Source organism: Scyliorhinus torazame, chromosome 14, assembly GCF_047496885.1.
Source record: "Scyliorhinus torazame isolate Kashiwa2021f chromosome 14, sScyTor2.1, whole genome shotgun sequence".
NCBI lineage: Eukaryota > Metazoa > Chordata > Chondrichthyes > Carcharhiniformes > Scyliorhinidae > Scyliorhinus > Scyliorhinus torazame.
Window position 1 is genome coordinate 33646133 of NC_092720.1, and position 23325 is coordinate 33669457.

General features: G+C 48.0%; 1 protein-coding gene across 2 annotated transcripts in view; it reads left to right on the top strand.

Moving 5' to 3' along the window:
- The window catches only part of LOC140389619 (sodium/hydrogen exchanger 9-like), a 570848-nt gene that overhangs the window by 381666 nt on the left and 165857 nt on the right, over positions 1-23325 (top strand). For both annotated transcript variants that reach the window (XM_072473892.1, XM_072473893.1), the window contains exon 13: positions 21651-21699. In XM_072473892.1, coding sequence (XP_072329993.1) covers positions 21651-21699 — 49 coding nt within the window. The remainder of the gene's footprint in view (positions 1-21650; positions 21700-23325) is intronic.

The following is a 23325-nucleotide window of genomic DNA, read 5'->3' on the forward strand; positions in this document are numbered from 1 at the left end:
TCCGCAGGGATCAGTGCTGGGACCTTTGCTGTTTGTAGTATATATAAATGATTTGAAGGAAAATGTAACTGGTCTGATTAGTAAGTTTGCAGACGACACAAAGGGTGGTGGAATTGCGGATAGCGATGAGGACTGTCAGAGGATACAGCACGATTTAGATTGTTTGGAGACTTGGGCGGAGAGATGGCAGATGGAGTTTAATCCGGACAAATGTGAGGTAATGCATTTTGGAAGGTCTAATGCAGGTAGGGAATATACAGTGAATGGTAGAACGCTCAAGAGTATTGAAAGTCAGAGAGATCTAGGAGTACAGGTCCACAGGTCACTGAAAGGGGCAACACAGGTGGAGAAGGTAGTCAAGAAGGCATACGGCATGCTTACCTTCATTGGCCGGGGCATTGAGTATAAGAATTGGCAAGTCATGTTGCAGCTGTATAGAACCTTAGTTAGGCCACACTTGGAGAATAGTGTTCAATTCTGGTCGCCACACTACCAGAAGGATGTGGAGGCTTTAGAGAGGGTGCAGAAGAGATTTACCAGAATGTTGCCTGGTATGGAGGGCATTAGCTATGAGGAGCGGTTGAATAAACTCGGTTTGTTCTCACTGGAACGACGGAGCTTGAGGGGCGACCTGATAGAGGTCTACAAAATTATGAGGGGCATAGACAGAGTGGATAGTCAGAGGCTTTTCCCCAGGGGAGAGGGGTCAATTACTAGGGGGAATAGGTTTAAGGTGAGAGGGGCAAGGTTTAGAGTAGATGTACGAGGCAAGTTTTTTTACACAGAGGGTAGTGGGTGCCTGGAACTCGCTACCGGAGGAGGTGGTGGAAGCAGGAACGATAGTGACATTTAAGTGGCATCTTGACAAATACATGAATAGGATGGGAATAGAGGGATACGGACCCAGGAAGTGTAGAAGATTGTAGTTTAGTCAGGCAGCATGGTCGGCACGGGCTTGGAGGGCCGAAGGGCCTGTTCCTGTGCTGTACATTTCTTTGTTCTAAAACACACCCTGCAGCAAACAGCCTAAAACAAAAGTAAAAAGTTGACAGACAGCCCAGCTCCACCCACACTCTGACATCACTGTGTCATGTGACAGTACCTTTAAGAACTCTGTGTTTAAGCAATGTACCTTTAAGAAAACAGTGACGTCATAGAGTGGGTGGAGCTCAGCTCAGTTCAGCCATTTTGAAGTTTCAGTTAAAAAATGCCTGGCTGGTTTTGCTGAGAGCAGCTAAAAAGTGCCTGGCTGGTTTTGCTGAGAGCAGCTAAAAAGTGCCTGGCTGGTTTTGCTGAGAGCAGTTTAAAAGTAGAAAGCCGGTTGAGACAGCAGCTTGAGAAGTTCTGGTTTGTTGTGAGTGCTTGAAGGGAGAAAGCCAGGTTTGAGAAAGCAGCTTGGGTGTGTCTGTGTGTTTCCAGAGAGTTTGCAGGAAGAAAGCAAGGTGCTGGAGCTGAAGTCAACCAAGCATATATATCTCTGCCATAAAACAGAAAATATATATTAACGGTGACTGGTGTGTTACTGTTTTGAAGGTTTGAAGTCTTTTGGATGTTTGAAGGAACATTTTAAGGAATTATTTACTGTTGCAATATTTTTGAGTTATCTTTGAAGTAAGGGGTGTTAAGAGATCCAATGTTTATTCAAGATGTTATGTTGAGTTCATGGAATAAACAGTGTTTTGTGTTTAAAAACCCACGTGTCCATAATTGTAATCCCACACCTAGGGGACCAGCCGTGTGCTAGGAAAAGCAACAAATCCATTAAAGGGAGAGGTTGGTTGAACTCCATGATACATTTTGGGGTTCTGAAATTGCCTCGCCCATAACAATTGGGGGCTCGAGGGGGATAAAAGTCTATCTATTGGATTGGCTTTTGTGGACTTAAAGACAGTGAAGGATTGTTGCTTTTCCGGTGTGGTATTTTAGTTTAAGTGGGGGAGTGTTGTGAACAATGGCTCTTTCAGAGGCTCAGACGTTGTTGGGGGTGGACAATGTCACACGTAGTACCTTACAGACAGAAACGAAAAGCAGACTGTTAGATTTGGCAAGAACATTGCAGTTAACATTACCTGACAAAATGCAAAAAGATGAGGTACTTATGGCGGTGGTTAAGCATTTAATGTTGCCTGAGATAGAGTTTGACTCATTGGAAATGGCAAAAAGTCAGTTGCAAATTAAACAATGGAACATGAGAAAGAATTAAAGCGGCTGGCACACGAGAGTGAGAGAGAGGAAAAAGGAAGAGAGAGAGAGGAAAAAGGAAAGAGAAAGAGAGAGAGAGAGGAAAAAGAAAAGGAGAGAGAAGAAAGGAGAAAGGAAAGAATAGCCCTAGCAGAACAAAAAGAAAAAGAAAGGGAGATACAGATCAGGGAAAAAGATAAAGAGAGGGAGTTTAAACTTCAGAAAATGGCCATGAAACATGACAATCACTTAAAATTGGCAGACGTAAAGGGAAACGTACAGTTGGATGATAGTGATGAGGATAATGAGACAGAGCGTCATAGTCAAAGGATTTGTGGGAATCTATTTAAATATGTCCAAGCATTACCAAGGTTTGACGAGAAGGAAGTGGAAGCCTTTATCATTTCATTTGAGAAGGTAGCTAAACAAATGAAATGGCCACAGGACATGTGGGTGTTACTGATTCAAACAAAGCTGGTAGGTAGAGTTCGTAAAGTGTTTGCATCACTACCGGAGGAGGTATCTGGAACGTATGAGGAGGTGAAGAAATCCATCTTACGTGCATATGAGCTAGTGCCTGAAGCTTACAGACAAAGGTTTAGAAATTTAAGGAAAGAATTTGGTCAAACATACATTGAGTTTGAAAGGCTCAAACAGAGTAATTTTGATAGGTGGATAAGGGCTTTGAAAATAGACCAAACGTATGAAGCTCTCAGAGAAACTATACTTTTGGAGGAGTTTAAAAATTCAATTCCTGATGTAGTGAGAACTCATGTGGAAGAACAGAGGGTTAAATCTGCGAGATTATCAGCGGAAATGGCAGATGATTATGAATTAGTTCATAAATCAAAGATTGGTTTCCGACATCAGTTTCAGCCGGTGAGGGATAGAAACTGGGGACATGAGAAATACTCAAGTGGTAACGGTGATCTGATGGGAGACAATAAAGAGAGTGTACCTCAGATTAAAAAAGAAATCCAGGAGGGTGGCTGGTCTTGTTGAGAGCAGTTTAAAAGTAGAAAGCCAGTTTGAGACAGCAGCTTGAGAAGTTCTGGTTTGCTGTGATCTGCTTGAAGGGAGAAAACCAGGTTTGAGAAAGCAGCTTGGGTGAGTCTGTGTGTTTCCAGAGAGTTTGCAGGAAGAAAGCACGGTGCTGGAGCTGAAGTCAACCAAGCATATATATCTCTGCCATAAAACAGAAAATATATATTAACTGTGACTGGTGTGTTACTGTTTTGAAGGTTTGAAGCCTTTTGGATGTTTGAAGGAACATTTTCAGGAATTATTTACTGTTGCAATATTTTCAGAGTTATCTTTGAAGTAAGGGGTGTTAAGAGATCCAATGTTTATTTAAGATGTTACGTTGAGTTCATGGAATAAACAGTGTTTTGTGTTTAGAAACCCACGTGTCCATAATTGTAATCCCACACCTAGGGGACCAGCCGTGTGCTAGGAAAAGCAACAAATCCATTAAAGGGAGAGGTTAGTTGAACTCCATGATACATTTTGGGGTTCTGAAAACGCCTCGCCCATAACAACTGATAAACACCCATTTCTTAAAGATACATTTCTTAAACACCCATTTCTTAAAGGTACTCTCACATGACACCTGCCCCCAAGAAGAAAAAATAAACCATCAACTTCAAGGTGGTTTCATTTTTCACCTTTTCACTATCCTTTAAGAAATGCACACAGTAAATATACTTTTTCGTTTCAAAAATACAACACACACAAATAGGTATAATAATATAGTTCATTTTTTTCCCGTTCTTCCTCCAACTGAAATCCTTCTCGATTCACAGTCTCTTTGAACAAGAAGGTCTCTCCGCAATCCGTCCATTTCTCTATGCCTCGGCATGTCTCTTTAAAGTCAGATACTTTTGGTCAATCTGATCACAGAGTCCCTTGTAATTCTCCAACACAGGAGCATTGGTTATCACAGCTTTCAGGCGTTGCTGAGTGACCCTGTCAAGAAGGACGATTTGAACTTGGGGGCTTTACTTTATAGTCCCCAGGGGCTTCCCGCCCTTTGGGGCAGACCCCGTACCTGGTTCCAAGTGATTGGACTTCGTTCCAATCACTTGGTTCGATTTCTCCAATGCTGGAGCTGTTCCCTGATCTTTTTTTTTTAATTTATTTTTTAAAAAAATATATTTTATTGAAAATTTTTTCCCAAACAACAATTTTTCCCCTCTTACACAACAAACGTGACAATACAGAAATTTTTAGCAATACACAAATAACAAAACCCCATTATCTTTTGACCTTAACTAAACTAACCCCCCCCCCCCCCCCCCCCCCCACCTCCCCCCTCCCTCCCCCTCCCCCCTGGGTTGCTGCTGCTGGTCATCTGTCTTCCCTCTAACGTTCCCCTAGGTAGTCGAGAAATGGCTGCCACCTCCTGGTGAACCCTTGAGCCGATCCTCTCAGGGCAGACTTTATCTGCTCCAATTTAATGAACCCCGCCATATCATTTACCCAGGCCTCCAGTCCGGGGGGTTTCGCCTCCTTCCACATGAGTAGGATCCTGGGCCGGGCTACTAGGGACGCAAAGGCCACAACGTCGGCCTCTTTCGCCTCCTGCACTCCCGGCTCATCCGCAACTCCAAATAGAGCTAACCCCCAGCCTGGTTTGACCCGGGCCTTCACCACTTTCGAAATCACTCCTGTCACTCCCTTCCAATACCCTTCCAGTGCCGGGTACGCCCAAAACATATGTGCGTGGTTTGCCGGGCTCCCGCCACACCTCCCACATTTGTCCTCCACTCCAAAGAACCTGCTCAATCTTGCTCCCGTTATGTGTGCTCTATGTAGCACCTTAAATTGAATCAGGCTAAGCCTGGCGCATGAGGAAGAGGAATTTACCTTGCTTAGGGCATCAGCCCACATACCCTCCTCTATCTCCTCCCCTAGTTCTTCTTCCCACTTTCCTTTTAGTTCGCCCACCGATTCCTCCCCCTCTTCCCTCATCTCTCGGTAAATCTCTGACACCTTGCCCTCTCCGACCCACACCCCTGAAAGCACTCTGTCCTGTATCCCCTGCGTCGGGAGCAACGGAAATTCCCTCACCTGTTGTCCAGTAAACCCCCTCACCTGCATATATCTCAAGAAATTTCCCCGGGGCAACTTATACTTTTCCTCCAATGCTCCCAAGCTCGCAAAAGTCCCATCTATAAATAAATCTCCCACCCTCCTAATTCCCAACTGGTACCAGCTCTGAAATCCTCCATCCATTCTTCCTGGGGCGAACCTATGGTTGTTCCTGATTGGGGACCCCACCAGGGCTCCCCGCACCCCTCTCTGTCGCCTCCACTGACCCCAGATATTCAAAATTCGGTAGTGCCAATCCTCCTCTGTCCCTACTACGCTGAAGGAACCCCCTCCTTACTCTCGGAACTTTCCCTGCCCACACGAAGCTCGTGATGCTCCTGTCTATTTTATTAAAAAAGGTCTTGGTGATTAGTATAGGGAGACATTGAAATACAAATAAGAACCTCGGGAGGACCATCATCTTAATTGCCTGCACCCTGCCTGCCAGCGACAGAGGCTGCATGTCCCACCTCTTAAAGTCCTCCTCCATTTGTTCTACCAGCCGTGTCAGATTAAGTCTGTGCAAGGTTCCCCAGCTCCTAGCGATCTGAATCCCCAGGTATCGGAAGTTTCTTTCCACTTTCCTTAGAGGCAGGCCTTCTATCTCTCTACTCTGGTCCCCTGGATGTATCACAAATAATTCACTCTTCCCCGTGTTTAGCCTATACCCCGAGAAATCCCCGAACTCCCTCAACATTCGCATAACCTCTATCATCCCCCCGCTGGGTCCGACACGTATAACAATAGGTCATCTGCGTATAACGAGACTCGGTGTTCTTCTCCCCCTCTAATCACCCCTCTCCGTTTCCTGGAGTCTCTCAACGCCATGGCCAGAGGTTCAATTGCCAACGCGAACAACAATGGAGACAGCGGGCATCCCTGTCTTGTTCCCCTATATAGTCGGAAATACTCCGATCTATGTCGACTTGTAACTACACTTGCCGTTGGAGCCCCATAAAGAAGTCTAACCCAGCTAATAAACCCGTTCCCGAACCCAAACCTCCTTAACACTTCCCATAAATACTCCCACTCCACCCAATCAAATGCCTTCTCTGCATCCATTGCCGCCACTATCTCTGCCTCCCCCTCCACTGGGTGCATCATTATCACCCCTAGTAGTCGTCGCACGTTAACATTCAGTTGTCTCCCTTTTACGAACCCTGTCTGGTCTTCGTGCACTACCCCCGGGACACAGTCCTCTATCCTCGATGCCAGTACCTTTGCCAACAATCGTCGGGGGTAGAGTCCCCCCTTCCCTGGCCTCATTGAACGTCCTCACCATCAACGGGGCCAACAAGTCCACATCTTTTCTGTAATATTCCACCGGGAACCCGTCTGGTCCCGGGGCCTTCCCTGCTTGCGTGCTTCCCAGTCCCTTAATAACCTCGTCCACCCCAATCGGTGCCCCCAGGCCTACCACCTGCTGCTCCTCCACTTTCGGGAACCTCAATTGGTCCAGGAATTGCCGCATCCCCTCCTCTCCCCCTGGGGGTTGAGACCTATACAGTTCCTCATAGAAGGTCTTGAACCCCTCATTTATCTTTCCTGCCCTTCGCACCGTGTCTCCCCTTTCGTCTCTAATTCCTCCTATCTCCCTCGCTGCTGCCCTCTTTCGCAATTATTTTTTTAAAAAATATTTTATTGAAAATTTTTGGTCAACCATCACAGTACATTGTGTATCCTTTACACAATAATATAACCGTATAAATAACAATGACCTGTTTTATAAACAAAGAATAAATAATATATAACAAAAACTAAAACTAAATGGCAACTGCCTTGTCTCAGATAAACACTCTCCAAAAATATGATTTAACAGTCCAATATACAATTATTTATAGCAACGACCTATACATATTATGCATATATATTAACAACCCTGAGAGTCCTTCTGGTTCCTCCCCCCCTCCCCCCTGGGCTGCTGCTGCTACCTTCTTCTTTTCCATTCCCTCTATCTTTCTGTGAGGTATTCGACGAACGGTTGCCACCGCCTGGTGAACCCTTGAGCCGATCCCCTTAGGACGAACTTAATCCGTTCCAGCTTTATAAACCCTGCCATGTCATTTATCCAGGTCTCCACACCCGGGGGCTTGGCTTCCTTCCACATCAACAGTATCCTGCGCCAGGCTACTAGGGACGCAAAGGCCAAAACATCGGCCTCTCTCGCCTCCTGTACTCCCGGCTCTTGTGCAACCCCAAATATAGCCAACCCCCAGCCTGGTTCGACCTGGACCCCCACTACTTTTGAAAGCACCTTTGTCACCCCCACCCAGAACCCCTGTAGTGCCGGACATGACCAGAACATGTGGGTGTGATTCGCTGGGCCTCTCGAGCATCTCGCACACCTATCCTCCACCCCAAAAAATTTACTGAGCCGTGCTCCAGTCATATGCGCCCTGCGTAACACCTTAAATTGAATCAGGCTTAGCCTGGCACACGAGGACGATGAGTTTACCCTACTTAGGGCATCCGCCCACAGCCCCTCCTCAATCTCCTCCCCCAGCTCTTCTTCCCATTTCCCTTTCAGCTCATCTACCATAATCTCCCCCTCGTCCCTCATTTCCCTATATATATCTGACACCTTACCGTCCCCCACCCATGTCTTTGAGATCACTCTGTCCTACACCTCATGCGTCGGGAGCTGCGGGAATTCCCTCACCTGTTGCCTCGCAAAAGCCCTCAGTTGCATATACCGGAATGCATTCCCTTGGGGCAACCCATATTTCTCGGTCACGCTCCCAGACTTGCGAACTTCCCATCCACAAACAGATCTTTCAGTTGCGTTACTCCTGCTCTTTGCCATATTCCAAATCCCCCATCCATTCTCCCCGGGGCAAACCTATGGTTATTTCTTATCGGGGACCCCACCAAGGCTCCCGTCTTTCCCCTATGCCGTCTCCACTGTCCCCAAATTTTCAAAGTCGCCACCACCACCGGGCTTGTGGTGTATTTCTTCGGTGAGAACGGCAATGGGGCCGTCACCATAGCTTGTAGGCTAGTCCCCCTACAGGACGCCCTCTCCAATCTCTTCCACGCCGCTCCCTCCTCTTCTCCCATCCACTTACTCACCATTGAGATATTGGCGGCCCAGTAGTACTCACTTAGGCTCGGTAGTGCCAGCCCCCCCCTATCCCTACTACGCTGTAAGAATCCCTTCCTCACTCTCGGGGTCTTCCCGGCCCACACAAAACTCATGATACACTTTTCGATCCTTTTGAAAAAAGCCTTCGTGATCACCACCGGGAGGCACTGAAACACAAAGAGAAATCTCGGGAGGACTACCATTTTAACCGCCTGCACCCTCCCTGCCAGTGACAGGGATACCATGTCCCATCTCTTGAAGTCCTCCTCCATTTGTTCCACCAATCGCGTTAAATTTAACCTATGCAATGTACCCCAATTCTTGGCTATCTGGATCCCCAAGTAACGAAAGTCCCTTGTTACCTTCCTCAGCGGAAAGTCCTCTATTTCTCTGCTCTGCTCCCCTGGATGCACCACAAACAACTCACTTTTCCCCATGTTCAGTTTATATCCTGAGAATTCTCCAAACTCCCGAAGTGTCCGCATTATCTCTGGCATCCCCTCCGCCGGGTCCGCTACATATAACAACAAATCATCTGCATACAGAGATACCCGGTGTTCTTCTCCTCCTCTAAGTACTCCCTTCCACTTCTTGGAACTCCTCAATGCCTTTGCCAGGGGCTCAATCGCCAGTGCAAACAATAATGGGGACAGAGGGCATCCCTGCCTTGTCCCTCTATGGAGCCGAAAGTATGCAGATCCCCGTCCATTCGTGACCACACTCGCCACTGGGGCCCTATACAACAGCTGCACCCATCCAACATATTCATCTCCAAAACCAAATCTCCTCAGCACCTCCCACAGATAATCCCACTCCACTCTATCAAATGCTTTCTCGGCATCCATCGCCACCACTATCTCCGCTTCCCCCTCTGGTGGGGGCATCATCATTACCCCTAGCAGCCTCCGTATATTCGTATTCAGCTGTCTCCCCTTCACAAATCCAGTTTGGTCCTCATGGACCACCCTCGGGACACAATCCTCTATCCTCATTGCCATTACCTTGGCCAGAATCTTAGCGTCTACGTTTAGGAGGGAAATAGGTCTATAGGACCCGCATTGCAGCGGGTCCTTTTCCTTCTTTAGGAGAAGCGATATCGTTGCCTCAGACATAGTCGGGGGCAGCTGTCCCCTTTCCTTTGCCTCATTAAAGGTCCTCATCAGTAGCGGGGCGAGCAAGTCCACATATTTCCTGTAAAATTCAACTGGGAATCCATCCGGTCCCGGAGCCTTCCCCGCCTGCATGCTCCTAATTCCTTTCACTACTTCCTCTATTTCAATCTGTGCTCCCAGTCCCACCCTTTCCTGCTCCTCCACCTTGGGAAATTCCAGCCGGTCCAGAAAGCCCATCATTCTCTCCCTCCCATCCGGGGGTTGAGCTTCGTATAATTTTTTATAAAATGCCTTGAACACTCCATTCACTCTCTCCGCTCCCCGCTCCATCTCTCCTTCCTCATCCCTCACTCCCCGTATTTCCCTCGCTGCTCCCCTTTTCCTCAATTGGTGGGCCAGCAACCTGCTCGCCTTCTCCCCATATTCGTACTGTACACCCTGTGCCTTCCTCCACTGTGCCTCTGCAGTACCCGTTGTCAGCAGGTCAAATTCTACGTGTAGCCTTTGCCTTTCCCTGTACAGTCCCTCCTCCGGTGCCTCCGCATATTGCCTGTCCACCCTCAGAAGTTCTTGCAGCAACCGCTCCCGTTCCCTACTCTCCTGCTTTCCTTTATGTGCCCTTATTGATATCAGCTCCCCTCTAACCACTGCCTTCAGCGCCTCCCAGACCACTCCCACCTGGACCTCCCCATTATCATTGAGTTCCAAGTACTTTTCAATGCACCCCCTCACCCTTAGACACACCCCCTCATCTGCCATTAGTCCCATGTCCATTCTCCAGGGTGGGCGCCCTCCTGTTTCCTCCCCTATCTCCAAGTCTACCCAGTGTGGAGCGTGATCCGAAATGGCTATAGCCGTATACTCCGTTCCCCTCACCTTCGGGATCAACGCCCTTCCCAGCACAAAAAAGTCTATTCGCGAGTAGACTTTATGGACATAGGAGAAAAACGAAAACTCCTTACTCCTAGGTCTGCTAAATCTCCACGGGTCTACTCCTCCCATCTGCTCCGTAAAATCTTTAAGCACCTTGGCTGCTGCCTGCCTCCTTCCAGTCCTGGACCTCGACCTGTCCAGCCCTGGTTCCAACACCATATTGAAATCTCCCCCCATTACCAACTTTCCCACCTCTAGGTCCGGGATGCGTCCCAGCATACGCCTCATAAAATCCCAGTTCGGGGCATATACGTTTACCAAAACCACCGTCTCCCCCTGTAGTTTGCCACTCACCATCACGTATCTGCCCCCGCTATCCGCCACTATAGCCTTTGCCTCAAACATTACCCGCTTCCCCACTAATATAGCCACCCCCCTGTTTTTCGCATCTAGCCCCGAATGGAACACCTGCCCCACCCAACCTTTGCGTAGTCTCACCTGGTCTATCAGTTTCAAGTGCGTTTCCTGTAACATAACCACGTCTGCCTTAAGTTTCTTAAGGTGTGCGAGTACCCGTGCCCTCTTTATCGGCCCGTTCAGCCCTCTCACATTCCACGTGATCATCCGGGTTGGGGGGCTTTTTACCCCCCCCTTGTCGATTAGCCATCCCCTTTTTCCAGCTCCTCACCCGGTTCCCACGCAGCTGTGTCCCCCCCAGGCGGTGCCCCACGCCCATCCCACCCCATACCAGCTCCCCCCTCTCTCCAGCAGCAGCAGCCCAATAGTTCCCCCCCCCCCCGCTAGATCCCCCACTAGCGTAGTTACACCCCCCATGTTGCTCCCAGAAGTCAGCAAACTCTGGCCGACCTCGGCTTCCCCCCGTGACCTCGACTCGCACCGTGCGACGCCCCCTCCTTCCTGCTTCCCTATTCCCGCCATGATTATCATAGCGCGGGAACCGAGCCCGCGCTTCCCCCTTGGCCCCGCCCCCAATGGTCAACGCCCCATCTCCTCCACCTCCTTTCCTCCCCCCACCACCTCCTGTGGAAGAGAGAAAAGTTACCACATCGCAGGATTAATAACATAAAACTCCTCTTTCCCCCCTTTTTACCCCCCTCTTCGCCCCCCATGCTCGCCCCACCACTTTGTTTCAAACGTTCTTTTTTTTAAAAAATAAACCGCTCATTCCAATTTTTCTTCCACGATAAAAGTCCACGCCTCATCCGCCGTCTCAAAGTAGTGGTGCCTCCCTTGATATGTGATCCACAGTCTTGCCGGTTGCAGCATTCCGAATTTTATCTTCTTTTTGTGAAGCACCGCCTTGGCCCGATTAAAGCTCGCCCTCCTTCTCGCCACCTCCGCACTCCAGTCTTGGTATACGCGGATCACCGCGTTCTCCCACTTACTGCTCCGAGTTTTCTTTGCCCATCTAAGGACCATCTCTTTGTCCTTAAAACGGAGGAATCTCACCACTATGGCTCTAGGAATTTCTCCTGCTCTCGGTCCTCGCGCCATCACTCGGTATGCTCCCTCCACCTCCAGCGGACCCGCCGGGGCCTCCGCTCCCATTAACGAGTGCAGCATCGTGCTCACATATGCCCCGACGTCCGCTCCCTCCGCACCTTCAGGAAGACCAAGAATCCTTAGGTTGTTCCTCCTCGCGTTGTTCTCCAGCGCCTCCAGCCTTTCCACACATCGTTTATGGTGTGCCTCGTGCATCTCCGTCTTCACCACCAGGCCCTGTATGTCGTCCTCATTCTCGGCAGCCTTTGCCTTCACGACCTGAAGCTCTCGCTCCTGGGTCTTTTGCTCCTCCTTTAGCCCTTCGATCGCCTGTAATATCGGGGCCAACAGCTCCTTCTTCATTTCCTTTTTGAGTTCTTCCACGCAGCGTTTCAAAAACTCGTGTTGTTCAGGGCCCCATATTAAACTGCCACCTTCCGACGCCATCTTGGTTTTTGCTTGCCTTCCTTGCCGCTGCTCTAAAGGTTCCACCGCAATCCAGCCACCTTCCTCTCCTTTTTTCATCCGTATCCAGGGGGGATTCCCTTCTGGTTCACCGCACAGTACTTTTAGCCGTTAAAATTGCCGTTGGGGCTCTTATTAAGAGCCCAAAAGTCCATTCCACCGGGAGCTGCCGAAACGTGGGACTCAGCTGGTCATCGCCGCACCTGGAAGTCGCCCTCTTTCGCAATTGATGAGCCAACAGGCGACTAGCCTTTTCCCCATATTCATACCTCCTCCCCTGTGCCTTCCTCCACAGTACCTCCGCCTTTCTGGTGGTCAGAAGGTCAAACTCCGTCTGGAGTCGTCTCCTCTCCCTGTACAATTCCTCCTCCGGGGTCTCTGCAAATTCCCTATCCACCCTTAAAATCTCCCCCAGTAATCTTTCCCTTTCCTTGGCCTCTGTTTTCCTTTTGTGGGCCCCAATGGAGATCAGCTTTCCTCTGACCACCGCTTTTAGTGCTTCCCATACCACTCCCACAGGGACCTCGCCGTCGTCATTGACCTCCAGGTATCTCTCAATACACCCCCGCACTCTTGCACACACTCCCTCATCCGCCATCAGTCCCACATCTAATCGCCAGAGTGTTCTCTGCTCCCTTTCCTCTCCTAATTCCAGGTCCACCCAATGTGGGGCATGATCCGAAACCGTTATGGCTGAGTACTCAGCTTCTTCCACCCTAGAGATCAACGATCTTCCTAAAACAAAAAAATCTATCCTGGAGTACACTTTATGAACATGGGAGAAGAAGGAGAACTCCCTAGCCCTAGGTCGAAGAAATCGCCATGGATCCACTCCCCCCATTTGATCCATAAACCCCTTAAGTACCTTGGCCGCTGCCGGCCTTCTTCCGGTCCTTGAGCTGGATCTATTTAGCCCCGGGTCCAGCACCGTATTAAAGTCCCCTCCTAAAATCAAGTTTCCTACCTCCAGGTCCGGTATACGCCCCAGCATCCGTCTCATAAATCCCGCATCGTCCCAGTTTGGGGCATACACATTAACCAACACGATCTCCATTCCCTCCAGCCTGCCACTCACCATTATATATCTACCTCCGCTATCTGCTACGATGTTATTTGCTTCAAATGCTCCTCGTTTCCCCACCAAAATGGCCACCCCTCTATTCTTTGTGTCCAGTCCTGAGTGGAACACCTGTCCCACCCATCCTTTCCTTAACCTAACTTGGTCCGCCACCTTTAGGTGTATCTCTTGGAGCATAACCACGTCTGCCCTTAGTCCTTTCAAATGCGCGAGCGCTCGGGCCCTTTTTATCGGTCCGTTCAGGCCTCTCATGTTCCACGTGATCAGCCTCACTAGGGGGCTACCTGCCCCCCTCCCATGTCGACTAGCCATTACCTTCTCTAGGCCAGTCCCATATCCCGCCTCCGCGCTCCCGCTCGCTCCCCCAGCGTCGCACACCATCCCCGCCCACCCACTCTTTAGCCATTTCCTTATGGATTTCCGCAGCAGCAACCCAGTTGTCCCCCCCCCTCCCCCTCCCTCCCCCCTCCCCCCCCCCCCGCCCCCCGCTAGATCTCTCTCTAGCGTGATTGCTCCCCCCATATTACTTCCGTAAGTCAGCTGACTTCAACTGACCCCGGCTTCTCCTGCTCACTCCTCGACCCCCTCGTGTGGGGAACTCCCATCCGCCTTGCGCCTGTCTTCCCACCTTATTCTTTCTGGCGCCGGAACATCCCTTTACCTGACCCGCCTCTTATGGCGCAGCTCCCTTTCCCCTCCCCCTCCCCTTCCCCATTCTCCAACTATGTCCCGTCTTTCCCCCCCTCACCGGCGCCCACATTTCCCCAATGTCTCCCCCCTTCCCAATTTACTTCTCAATTAACTTCAACCATAACATTAACAATAACATTTCCTGCAGCATCAGTCCCTCAGTTCCGATCCAATTTCTCCTCTTTGATAAAGGTCCATGCTTCCTCCGCCGTCTCGAAATAATGGTGTCTCTCCTGATACGTGACCCATAGTCTTGCCGGCTGCAGCATCCCGAACTTCACTTTCCTTTTATGCAACACCTCTTTGGCCCGGTTAAAGCTCGCCCTCCTTCTCGCCACCTCCGCACTCCAATCCTGGTACACCCGTACCACTGCATTCTCCCATCTGCTACTCCGCATCTTTTTAGCCCATCTCAGGACCTCTTCTCTATCCTTAAGGCGGTAAAATTGCACGATTATCGCCCTGGGTGGTTCTCCCGCTTTTGGTCTTCTCTCCGGAATCCGATTTGCCCACTCCACCTCCAAGGGGCCCGTAGGGGCCTCAGCACCCATCAGTGAGCTCAGCATCGTACTTGCATACGCTCCACAGTCCACTCCTTCCAAACCCTCAGGGAGAGCCAGTATCTCAGTATTCTTCCTTCGCGCTCCGTTTTCTAGGGCCTCGATCCTTTCAGTGCACTTTTTATGAAGTGCCTCGTGCGTCTGTGTCTTAACCGCCAGGCCCAGGATCTCGTCCTCAATATCTGACACCTTCTGCTCCACCACGCAGAGCTCTGTCTCCTGGGTCTTTTGTGTCTCCTTGAGCCCCTCAATTGCCTGTAGCATCGGGGTCAGCACCTCCCTCTTCAGCAGCTCCACGCACCGTCTCACAATTTCATCCTGCTCAGGCCCCCATGTCGCCTGCGCTTTCTCCGCCGCCATCTTGTACTTCTCTCTTTCTGACCCTTTGGTCGACGATCCCTCGCGCTGCAGCCGCCGCCGCCGGTTTTTTCCTCCTTCGTTGGGGGGGGGGGGACTCCCTTCTTACACACCCCACACCGGGTTGCGTGGTCAAAAAATTCCCCGTTGGGGCTCTTAAAAGAGCCCGAAGGTCCGTCGGAGCTGGAGCCGCCGAAACGTGAGGCTAGCAAGGCATCACCGCAACTGGAACGTGTCGTTGGGTGGTCTTTAAGTGTCTGTTAACCTCTTTTGTGTTGGCTCCTGCTGGCGCCGAGGAGTCTGTCTGGGCCTTGTTTACCTTAAAATGTTTCGATTGTGCCCGGGAATCGCATATTACTATGGCTGCTACATTACTATGCAGATGGCTGCTGGTTTCGGTGCTGTCTGGTTGTTTTGCAGGTTCCAATATACACGATTTCTGTATTTGCTAGTTTTTGCCTGTGTTGGCTGAATTTCCCTTCAGCCTTTGCGGTTCTCCATTTTAAGTCGGGAAGTGGCCAACACAACCGTTGGGTACCGTCTAGTTTAGGTGCCATCACAGGGTGGGGGGGGGGCATAACCTACAATAAGAAATTGGATGGGCTGCATTATAAATGATTAAACTTTTCTTCTCATGTTTTCCACGGGCTACACTCTGACAAACCTTTAGAACCAAGTGCAAAAGGGGGTAATCTGATCCTTTTGACCCACTCACCAAGTAGTTCTTTGAATAATGTCATGATTTCTGCTTCCCCATCCTACCCAGATAGATGTCCAATTGGTATTAGCTTCTCGTGTGAAGTAGAATTTCTATACATCGTTTCCGAGTTTGCCTTTGTCAGCTTGAGAATGTGGCCCCATGGTGGTACTTGACAGAAAGGTTGTGACCCTGATCTGCCTTTTCTGTACTGTTTATCATATGTTTGTGTATGAGATTCCACTTCCATCAATGGTAAAAAAAAAAAGACCACAATTCTTAACATGCGTTTTCTTTCTCGTGATTAAACGATTTTGTGCTTGGGGACGAGCTCTTCTCGGGTTTCCAGGGCCACATTGTGTACGTTGCGTCTCAATGACCGGCTTGGACAGGGTGCGCAAAGCCATAGTCCGACCAGAGGCGCAGTGGCCTCCTTCAATGCGCCGGCCCCGACGCAACATGGCGCAGGACTACAGGGGCTGGCGCATAGGAAAGGAGGCCCCCAGCCACAGAGGCTGGCCCTTACACGCCGAGGTCCCGCCGGCCAGAGCAGATTAGAACGGCGCCGGCGGGACTCTGTGGAGAATCGCGTGCCACCCTGGATGTCGGGACAGTAGGAAGACTGAGATTGATAGATTTTTGTAAGAGCGTCAAGAGAGTTGGAGCTGAAGCAGATAGAAGAGGTTGAGGTGCAGGTCAGTCTTCCTTGAATAGCAGAGCAGGTTGGAGGGATTGCTTGGCCGTCTCTTGTTACTATGAGAAGCCAGGCACAAATTTTGCTATTATTTTGCAGACAAACAGAGGAAATGGAATCCCCACTCAATTGAAAATTGTGTTGGGGTAATAAATTCAACCTACTTTTATTTGTTCTTTTTCCTCTTTCCTTAAGCTGGTGTCAAATGCCTGTTTAAATAATAATAATGAGGTACCTGCTGCACTAGCATCATTAATGCTGCTTTTTAAAGAACTGTCAGGCACTCAGATGAGCTGTTCTTTTATTCATTCACTAACTTTGGTTGGAAATTGCATTTATAAATCCGCAAATTATAATATTTTTCTTACAGGGTGGTACATCACTAGACTACCCAACCATTTCGTTTAACTGAAATCTTTGAACAAGTTCCCAGAAGGTTAGACGCCAGAGTTTTAGGAGTCAGCTATTTGGAGTTGGAGATCGTTATTGTGGGGAGAGAAAATAAGCTAATTAATTTAAACGATTCGTATCAGGAAACTAAGGTGTACAAATGTAGCCCTGCCTTATGTACACATATCTTATTTAGGTTTTCTACTCCTGACCAATCTCTATCAAAGCAAAGAGTATGTACCCTTTTTTGCACTCGGCTTGAAATAATGAGTACACATCAATTAGGGAGCTTTCAAAGAGAGAAAAAAACTCTCAAATCCCTGCTGTTGCTGTAGAAATGGAATAGTGGCTGAGTAAGAAACCAGATGCATAGATTGGGCTGGGCTGGCCGTCCTCCCAAAGCTGGATCACAAAATGTCCAAAGGGGGGGAATTCAGCCAAAAGGTGTTATTGCTGTCATCTTGCAGAATAGCAAAAATAGCCTTAGACCGCTTTGCAAATGGGGCACTCCTGTCACTGAACAGCCAGGGGTTGATATTCAAGCAGAGCCATTCACACCGACGTGAGCTTCAGGCCTCATTAAAATGCCACTGACGTGGCAGCTACAGCTACAGGGTTTCCATGTTAACTCAAACAACAGCTTGGGCTTGGAGTTCCTTCTGCACCCATCGACAGAAACATTGGAAGCCTTCTGCACCATTCTTTGAGCAATCCCTTTACAAGATGCTGTTTAACAACAGGCGAAACTGGACAGGAACTGCAGGACACAAAGACTCTACTGTTCAGCACTTGAATATCCCAATCGAGATCTAAGACACTGACTTGCAGAATTTAAGCTGGCTGTTTCAGTCAGGGTGGGCAACTCGCCCATTCCTGGACCCATTTATCCAAATGGGCCTTTGACGCCATCGACAGAGCTAATGAGGCGCTACCACTGGTTTTCAGATGTCGAATGCCCATTTTGCAGATGAGAAATGGGTGACCAACAGTTGAAAATTGCAAACCAAAGCAAATGAATTGGTTCAATAATGCATACGTAGGGTAGAATTTAATGCCAATTCCCACGGTGGGTATTGTGGCAGAGGACATTCAATCAGATGGTTTTGGACTCCATCTCCACCCACTTAAGGGCCTTGTCACACTGCTGCTGATATGAACCCAGTGACGGCAGGAATCAAACCCCTGCAAGGTTGCTTGCACGCTCCCTGGGCGGTGGTGAGGGGATGGGGCCCTCATTCAAGAGCACTCCGTGCTTGATCGAAGAACCAGGCATCAGAAATTGGGATGCCCGCTGGGGGCGGTCCACTTCCCCCTTCCGCCATCACTCACCTATCCTGGGAAAGACCTGTCACTGTCCAATTAAGTGGCACTTAAAATGGCAGGCCTTCCCTAGAAGAGGTGATGTTGGGGTTTTTGCCAGCTCTCTAGCCGGCGGGTGAGAACCCCATTGCCTCCATTAAACGCCACCTGCAGTGTCCAGAGGAAAAGGGCTCTGATATCTGAAAAATCCTTTTCCACATTTTCAGATCTCACCGTGGCATGGCCCTCCATCCTACTACAGTGATTCCTCTCAGCTGCATGTCTTTGCACGCACTCTGCATTCCCTTGACACTAAATTGCTCTTTCCACTTTAGCACGGTCTCCTGTTAATGTATTCCTTGCCCTCAAACCCCCTTTCCTCAATGCCCTACACCATGTAGCTTTCCTCTTTTTATTTCAAAAGGCACCTAAGACTCTTGACTTTGACAAGGCTTTCGGCGTTCTCCTGGTGTCCTCTGCTTAGTGCTCACTCTTTACTGCCTTCTATAACATTCAAAGGACAGGAGGGATGTTTGTAATAGCATTTGTTATTTATACATAGAACTGAAAGCAGTTTAACACCTGATGCACAGTGTTCACAAAGCACACGCACCGAGATGAAGTGCAAGTTTTGGCATGTGGCCGTCACTTTTGCTCTGTTCAGTTGCTGATGCAGTGTCTGAATATAAAACTCCAGTAGAAATGCTGATAGCATCTTTTCTTTTCAGCTACTTCTTGTGGCTACAGTGTCAGCAGCTTTTCAATCTGTAAATACACTGTGGTCCTTAATTAAATTCCTCGGCAACTTGCAAATGTGTCTCGTCAGAGAAAAAGAGTCGGCATCTTCCGAGCTCATGTACAAACTAGTTCAGATTTATTCATTTTGAATGAAAACAGGCTCCAAACATCCAATCTTAGTAGAAGAGAAATTGTCTTTACAGCTATAAAAACTCTTAGAAGTGCACACTTTCCATTTCAAGGTCGAGTAAATGAATTCTGATTGCTTACAAAAGAAAATAACTTAGATTTATATAGCACCAATTCATGACTTTGGGGTGTCCCAAAGTGCTTCAACACCTATGAAGTACAAGTTCTTCTTATTGTAATGTTGGAAACATGGCAGCCAATTTGTGCACAGCAAGATTGCATAAACAGCAATATGATAATAGCCACATTGGTTAAGGGATAGGTATTGGCTAGTGTACCAGTGAGTACTCCCTTGCTGCTCTTCAAAGTAGTACCATGCGATCTTTATGACCGCCTCAGAAGGCAAACAGACCTCGACTTAACATCTCCTCCGAAAGATGGCACCTCCAACAATTCAGCACTCCCTCAATGTTTTGTTGTGTCAGTCTAGATTCTGTGCGCAGGTCTGTGCAGCAGAGCTTGAGCCTACAACTCTCTGATTCAGAGGTAAAAGGCTGGACTCTACGGCCCCCCCTGTTTCTCAGCGACGCGCTGGTGGCACGATTCTATCTTCCCGCCGCTTGTCAATGGGATTGCCCATTGAAGCCACTCCACACCACTGACAAAGGTTCGCTGCCAGCAGGAAAAGAGAATCCCAACGGCCAGAGAATTCCGGCCAGGAATGCTGTTACTGAGTCTTGGTTAGTAAAAGTTTCTGGCTACTCTGATAAGGAGTAAACAGGGATGGTGGTGGCGTAGTGATATTTTCACAGTATTACTAATCTGGGGACCCGGGTTCAAATCCCAGAATGAATTTGAATTCAGTAAAAACCTGGGGGAAAAAAAGCTGAATGATAACTGTTGTCAACTGCTGTTAGAGAATTTCAGATTCACAACCCTCCGAATAAAAATATTCTCCTCACTTTGGTCCCGGATCCCCGGTTCCAGAATTCTTAACCAGGGGAAATATTGCCTTAAGTATTTTGTAGGTTTCAATGCGATCATCTCTCATTCTTTGAAACTCCAGAGAATACAGGGCATAGGACAGTCCTTCCATCCTGGGAAATAGTCTGGTGAACCTTTGTTGCAATCCTTCTATGGCAATAATATCCTTCCTCAGTTCAAGGGACCAAAACTACACCCAATTAGCCAGGTTTGTTCTAACCAAGGTTTCATACAATTGAAGCAAGACATCACTGCTACTGTACCCAAACACTCGTGCACTAAAGGCCAAACACACCTTTAGCCTTCTTAATTGCTTTCAGTGACTTATTGACGAGGACATCCATGCCCTTTTAGATATCTATGCTTTCTCTTACTATTTAAGAAATACTCTGCACCTATGTTCCTCCTACCTAAGTGGATAACCTCACAGGCCTGTCCAAATCCTCTTGAAGCCGTTTTGCATCTTCCTCACAACACATATTTCCACCTACCTTTATGTCATTTGCAGACTTGGAATTGTTACATTTGGTCTGCACATCCAAATCATTGATATATATTGTGAACAGCTGGGGCCTAATTACTGATCTTTGATATTCATCCGGTTCACTTGGTGGAGAAATAAGATTTTCCATGTACTGTTATTCAGGGGAAACAGTGAAACAGCGACACTTTACATTTATATAACACCTTTAACATTCAGCAAATGTCCCAAGACTTCACAGGAGCAGCATCAAACAAACTTTGACACTGAGTCACATGAGTAGACATTAGATGGTCAGGTGACCGAAAGGTTGGTCAATGAGGTAGGTTCTAAGGAAGGTCTCAATGAAGGAGAGTTGGGCTAAGGATGTGATTTCCAGAGCCTAGAGCTTTAGCAGCAGAAGGCATGGCCACGAAACGTGGGGTGATTGATATCACGGGTGCTCAACAGGTTAAAACTAGAGGATAACAGAGAGTCCAGAATGCTGTAGGACTGTTTTCTAGATCTTTCTGCACCTTGTAGGAGAAAGGAAATGATTAAGGCGCAGTGTTTCAGGGATGTTGTTGCCATGTTGAGGAATTTTTATGCAGGTAAAGTTCCCAGCACAGGTTACTTTAAAGATAATCAGGCAGGGAGCATCACGTTGGCTACCGCATAATTATTGATGCTTCAAACAATACTTCTATCTCAGTACAAATCTTGGTCATATGAATCCCATTTTAAACATTGATGCTCGTTCTTGATAAAATAATGGTCAGTTCGTTAAAGGCTCCAATATTTCCAAAAAGATTACTCGGAACCCAATGTTGCCTTGTCAGATTCATCCTTCTGCTTAGAGTGAAAGACAAGAAGAAAAAAATGAATTGAATTCAATGCTTTGTAAGTAGATGAAGCCACGGCGGCGCAGTGGTTAGCACTGCTGCCTCACGGCACCGAGGTCCCGGGCTCAATCCTGGACCCGGGTCACTGTCCTTTTGGAGTTTGCATGTGTGCATGGGTCTCACACCCACAGCCCAAAGGTGTACAAGGTAGGTGGATTGGCCACGCTAAATTGCCCCTGAATTGGAAATAAAGTATTTTTTTTAAAAAGTAGATATAGCCACGTTGGTCACTGTGTAAAGTTCCTCAAGACCAGCCAAAAAGTTGAAAGCCAATACGTGGGATGGGGTTTAAGGGATGCTGTACTGAAGGTACAGGTACAGAAGGCTGTAAATCACTGATTCTCTTCAATTTCTTTTGTGTAACAGGGTGGATGTAAACCCAGATGATGAGTTCAACCAGGAAGGTGTACATGTGGTAAGCACAACAGTGAAACCGATGTTCTTTGTAAATAGAAAGATGTGTCATTCAATGTCCATTGCTCAAGTTCCCCTGACAGTCATTCACAATCATTTGCTTTCCGTAAGGCCTTCGTAGTTTCCCAGTCATTTACGTTGTGTTTGGTTGTCTCATGGTTTCTGTCATCAGTTCTGAGTCAATAAATAAGACGTGACAAATGGCAGTTCCACATTAGGCAAAACGGGCATCAAATTCGGATCCATAACAATGAGGGAGGCAAAATTCCGAAAGCCAAAGGCCCTCCTAGTAGGCCATGATGCATTTCTGAATTTCTGTGGCAGGTTTAGTTTGTATTTACTGTGGAAATACAGCAACGTTATGATCCTGATCTCCTTTTCCCCACGTTACATGGGGTCACCACACTATTAGTTGATTACCCTTCTCCATTCCCATTCATATCAATGATCCTTTTTGGATTTGAAACCTAGTGGCAGCCAATGGGAAGCGCCTCCACTTCCAGAAAACCCACCAGTGGGGTTGGGCGCGAATTTGCCTCATGAAGAAGACATTGGAAAAGTTGGAAACTGGGCTTTGGTGAACACTGGGAGACTTGAAAGGGAACCAAGAATTATCTGTTGAGGAGGATGGAGGAGAAAGTAGAATGATCATGATTCATTGGCGGGGTAGAAGGAGAATTCCAATATTAACTGAAAGAGGGAATGGACAGAATTGCAAATATTGATTGAGAAGAAGAATGGGGCAGCATGAACTAGGATGGAAGAACTAGGTCAGTTTCAACTGAGCAGGGTGAAGACTGAAAGCCTGAAGTTAACTTTGGGAGGGGTATGGTTTAAACTGGGGAAAGAGACAAGGGATCCATATTAAATTAAGACTAGAGAAGAGTGCCAGCATATTCTAGAAAGTTTGGAGGATGAGAGGGTCTCTGTGGGACCGGGATTGGGGAAAGGTGGGAGGTGCGGGTTGATGCGATGATGTCTATCTCAATAGGGTGAAGTCCCTCTGTTCAGCTGGGTCCTGAGGAGGTAGAGTCCTCTGTGAACTGACAAAGGGTGAGATGAGGCAGCTCTAGTTGAAGCTGAAGTTACCTGGCCTGCTAAAAATGTAAGTGAGAAATTGTTTCATCCATTTTCAGATTAAAAGTATATAAACTTGTAGAGTAAGCAATTGGTTAGATTTTCACCCGTACCCTCTAACTCCAAAAATAATACCACTTTAAAATGGGTCATCGAGTGTCTGATTTGATGGCAGGGTGAGCGAATAGTTGTTGTAGCCATGTAAAATGGCTGACTCCCGATTACAATGGTCAAATCCCGATCTAAAATGGTGAACGGAAGAGGCTGGTGGGAAAATCAGCCAACAGGACACAAACGGACAGCTGCAGGTAAAACAGTGTATTCGCCTCTGGGGAAGTCAGTCCAGACCGATACCTGCAGCCATCAACATCACAACAACCCAGCCATCTGCATATTAATCAGCCATACCCGGGAACAATTGCTACACATTAGCAACAGAAAGCCGACCCAGACCTTTCGGCGCCAGCAGGGGCTAACACAAAGAAAGGTAAATGACCACCCCCTGATCAAGGAATCGCTCCAGTATTGGAGCATATCGAACCAAGTGATT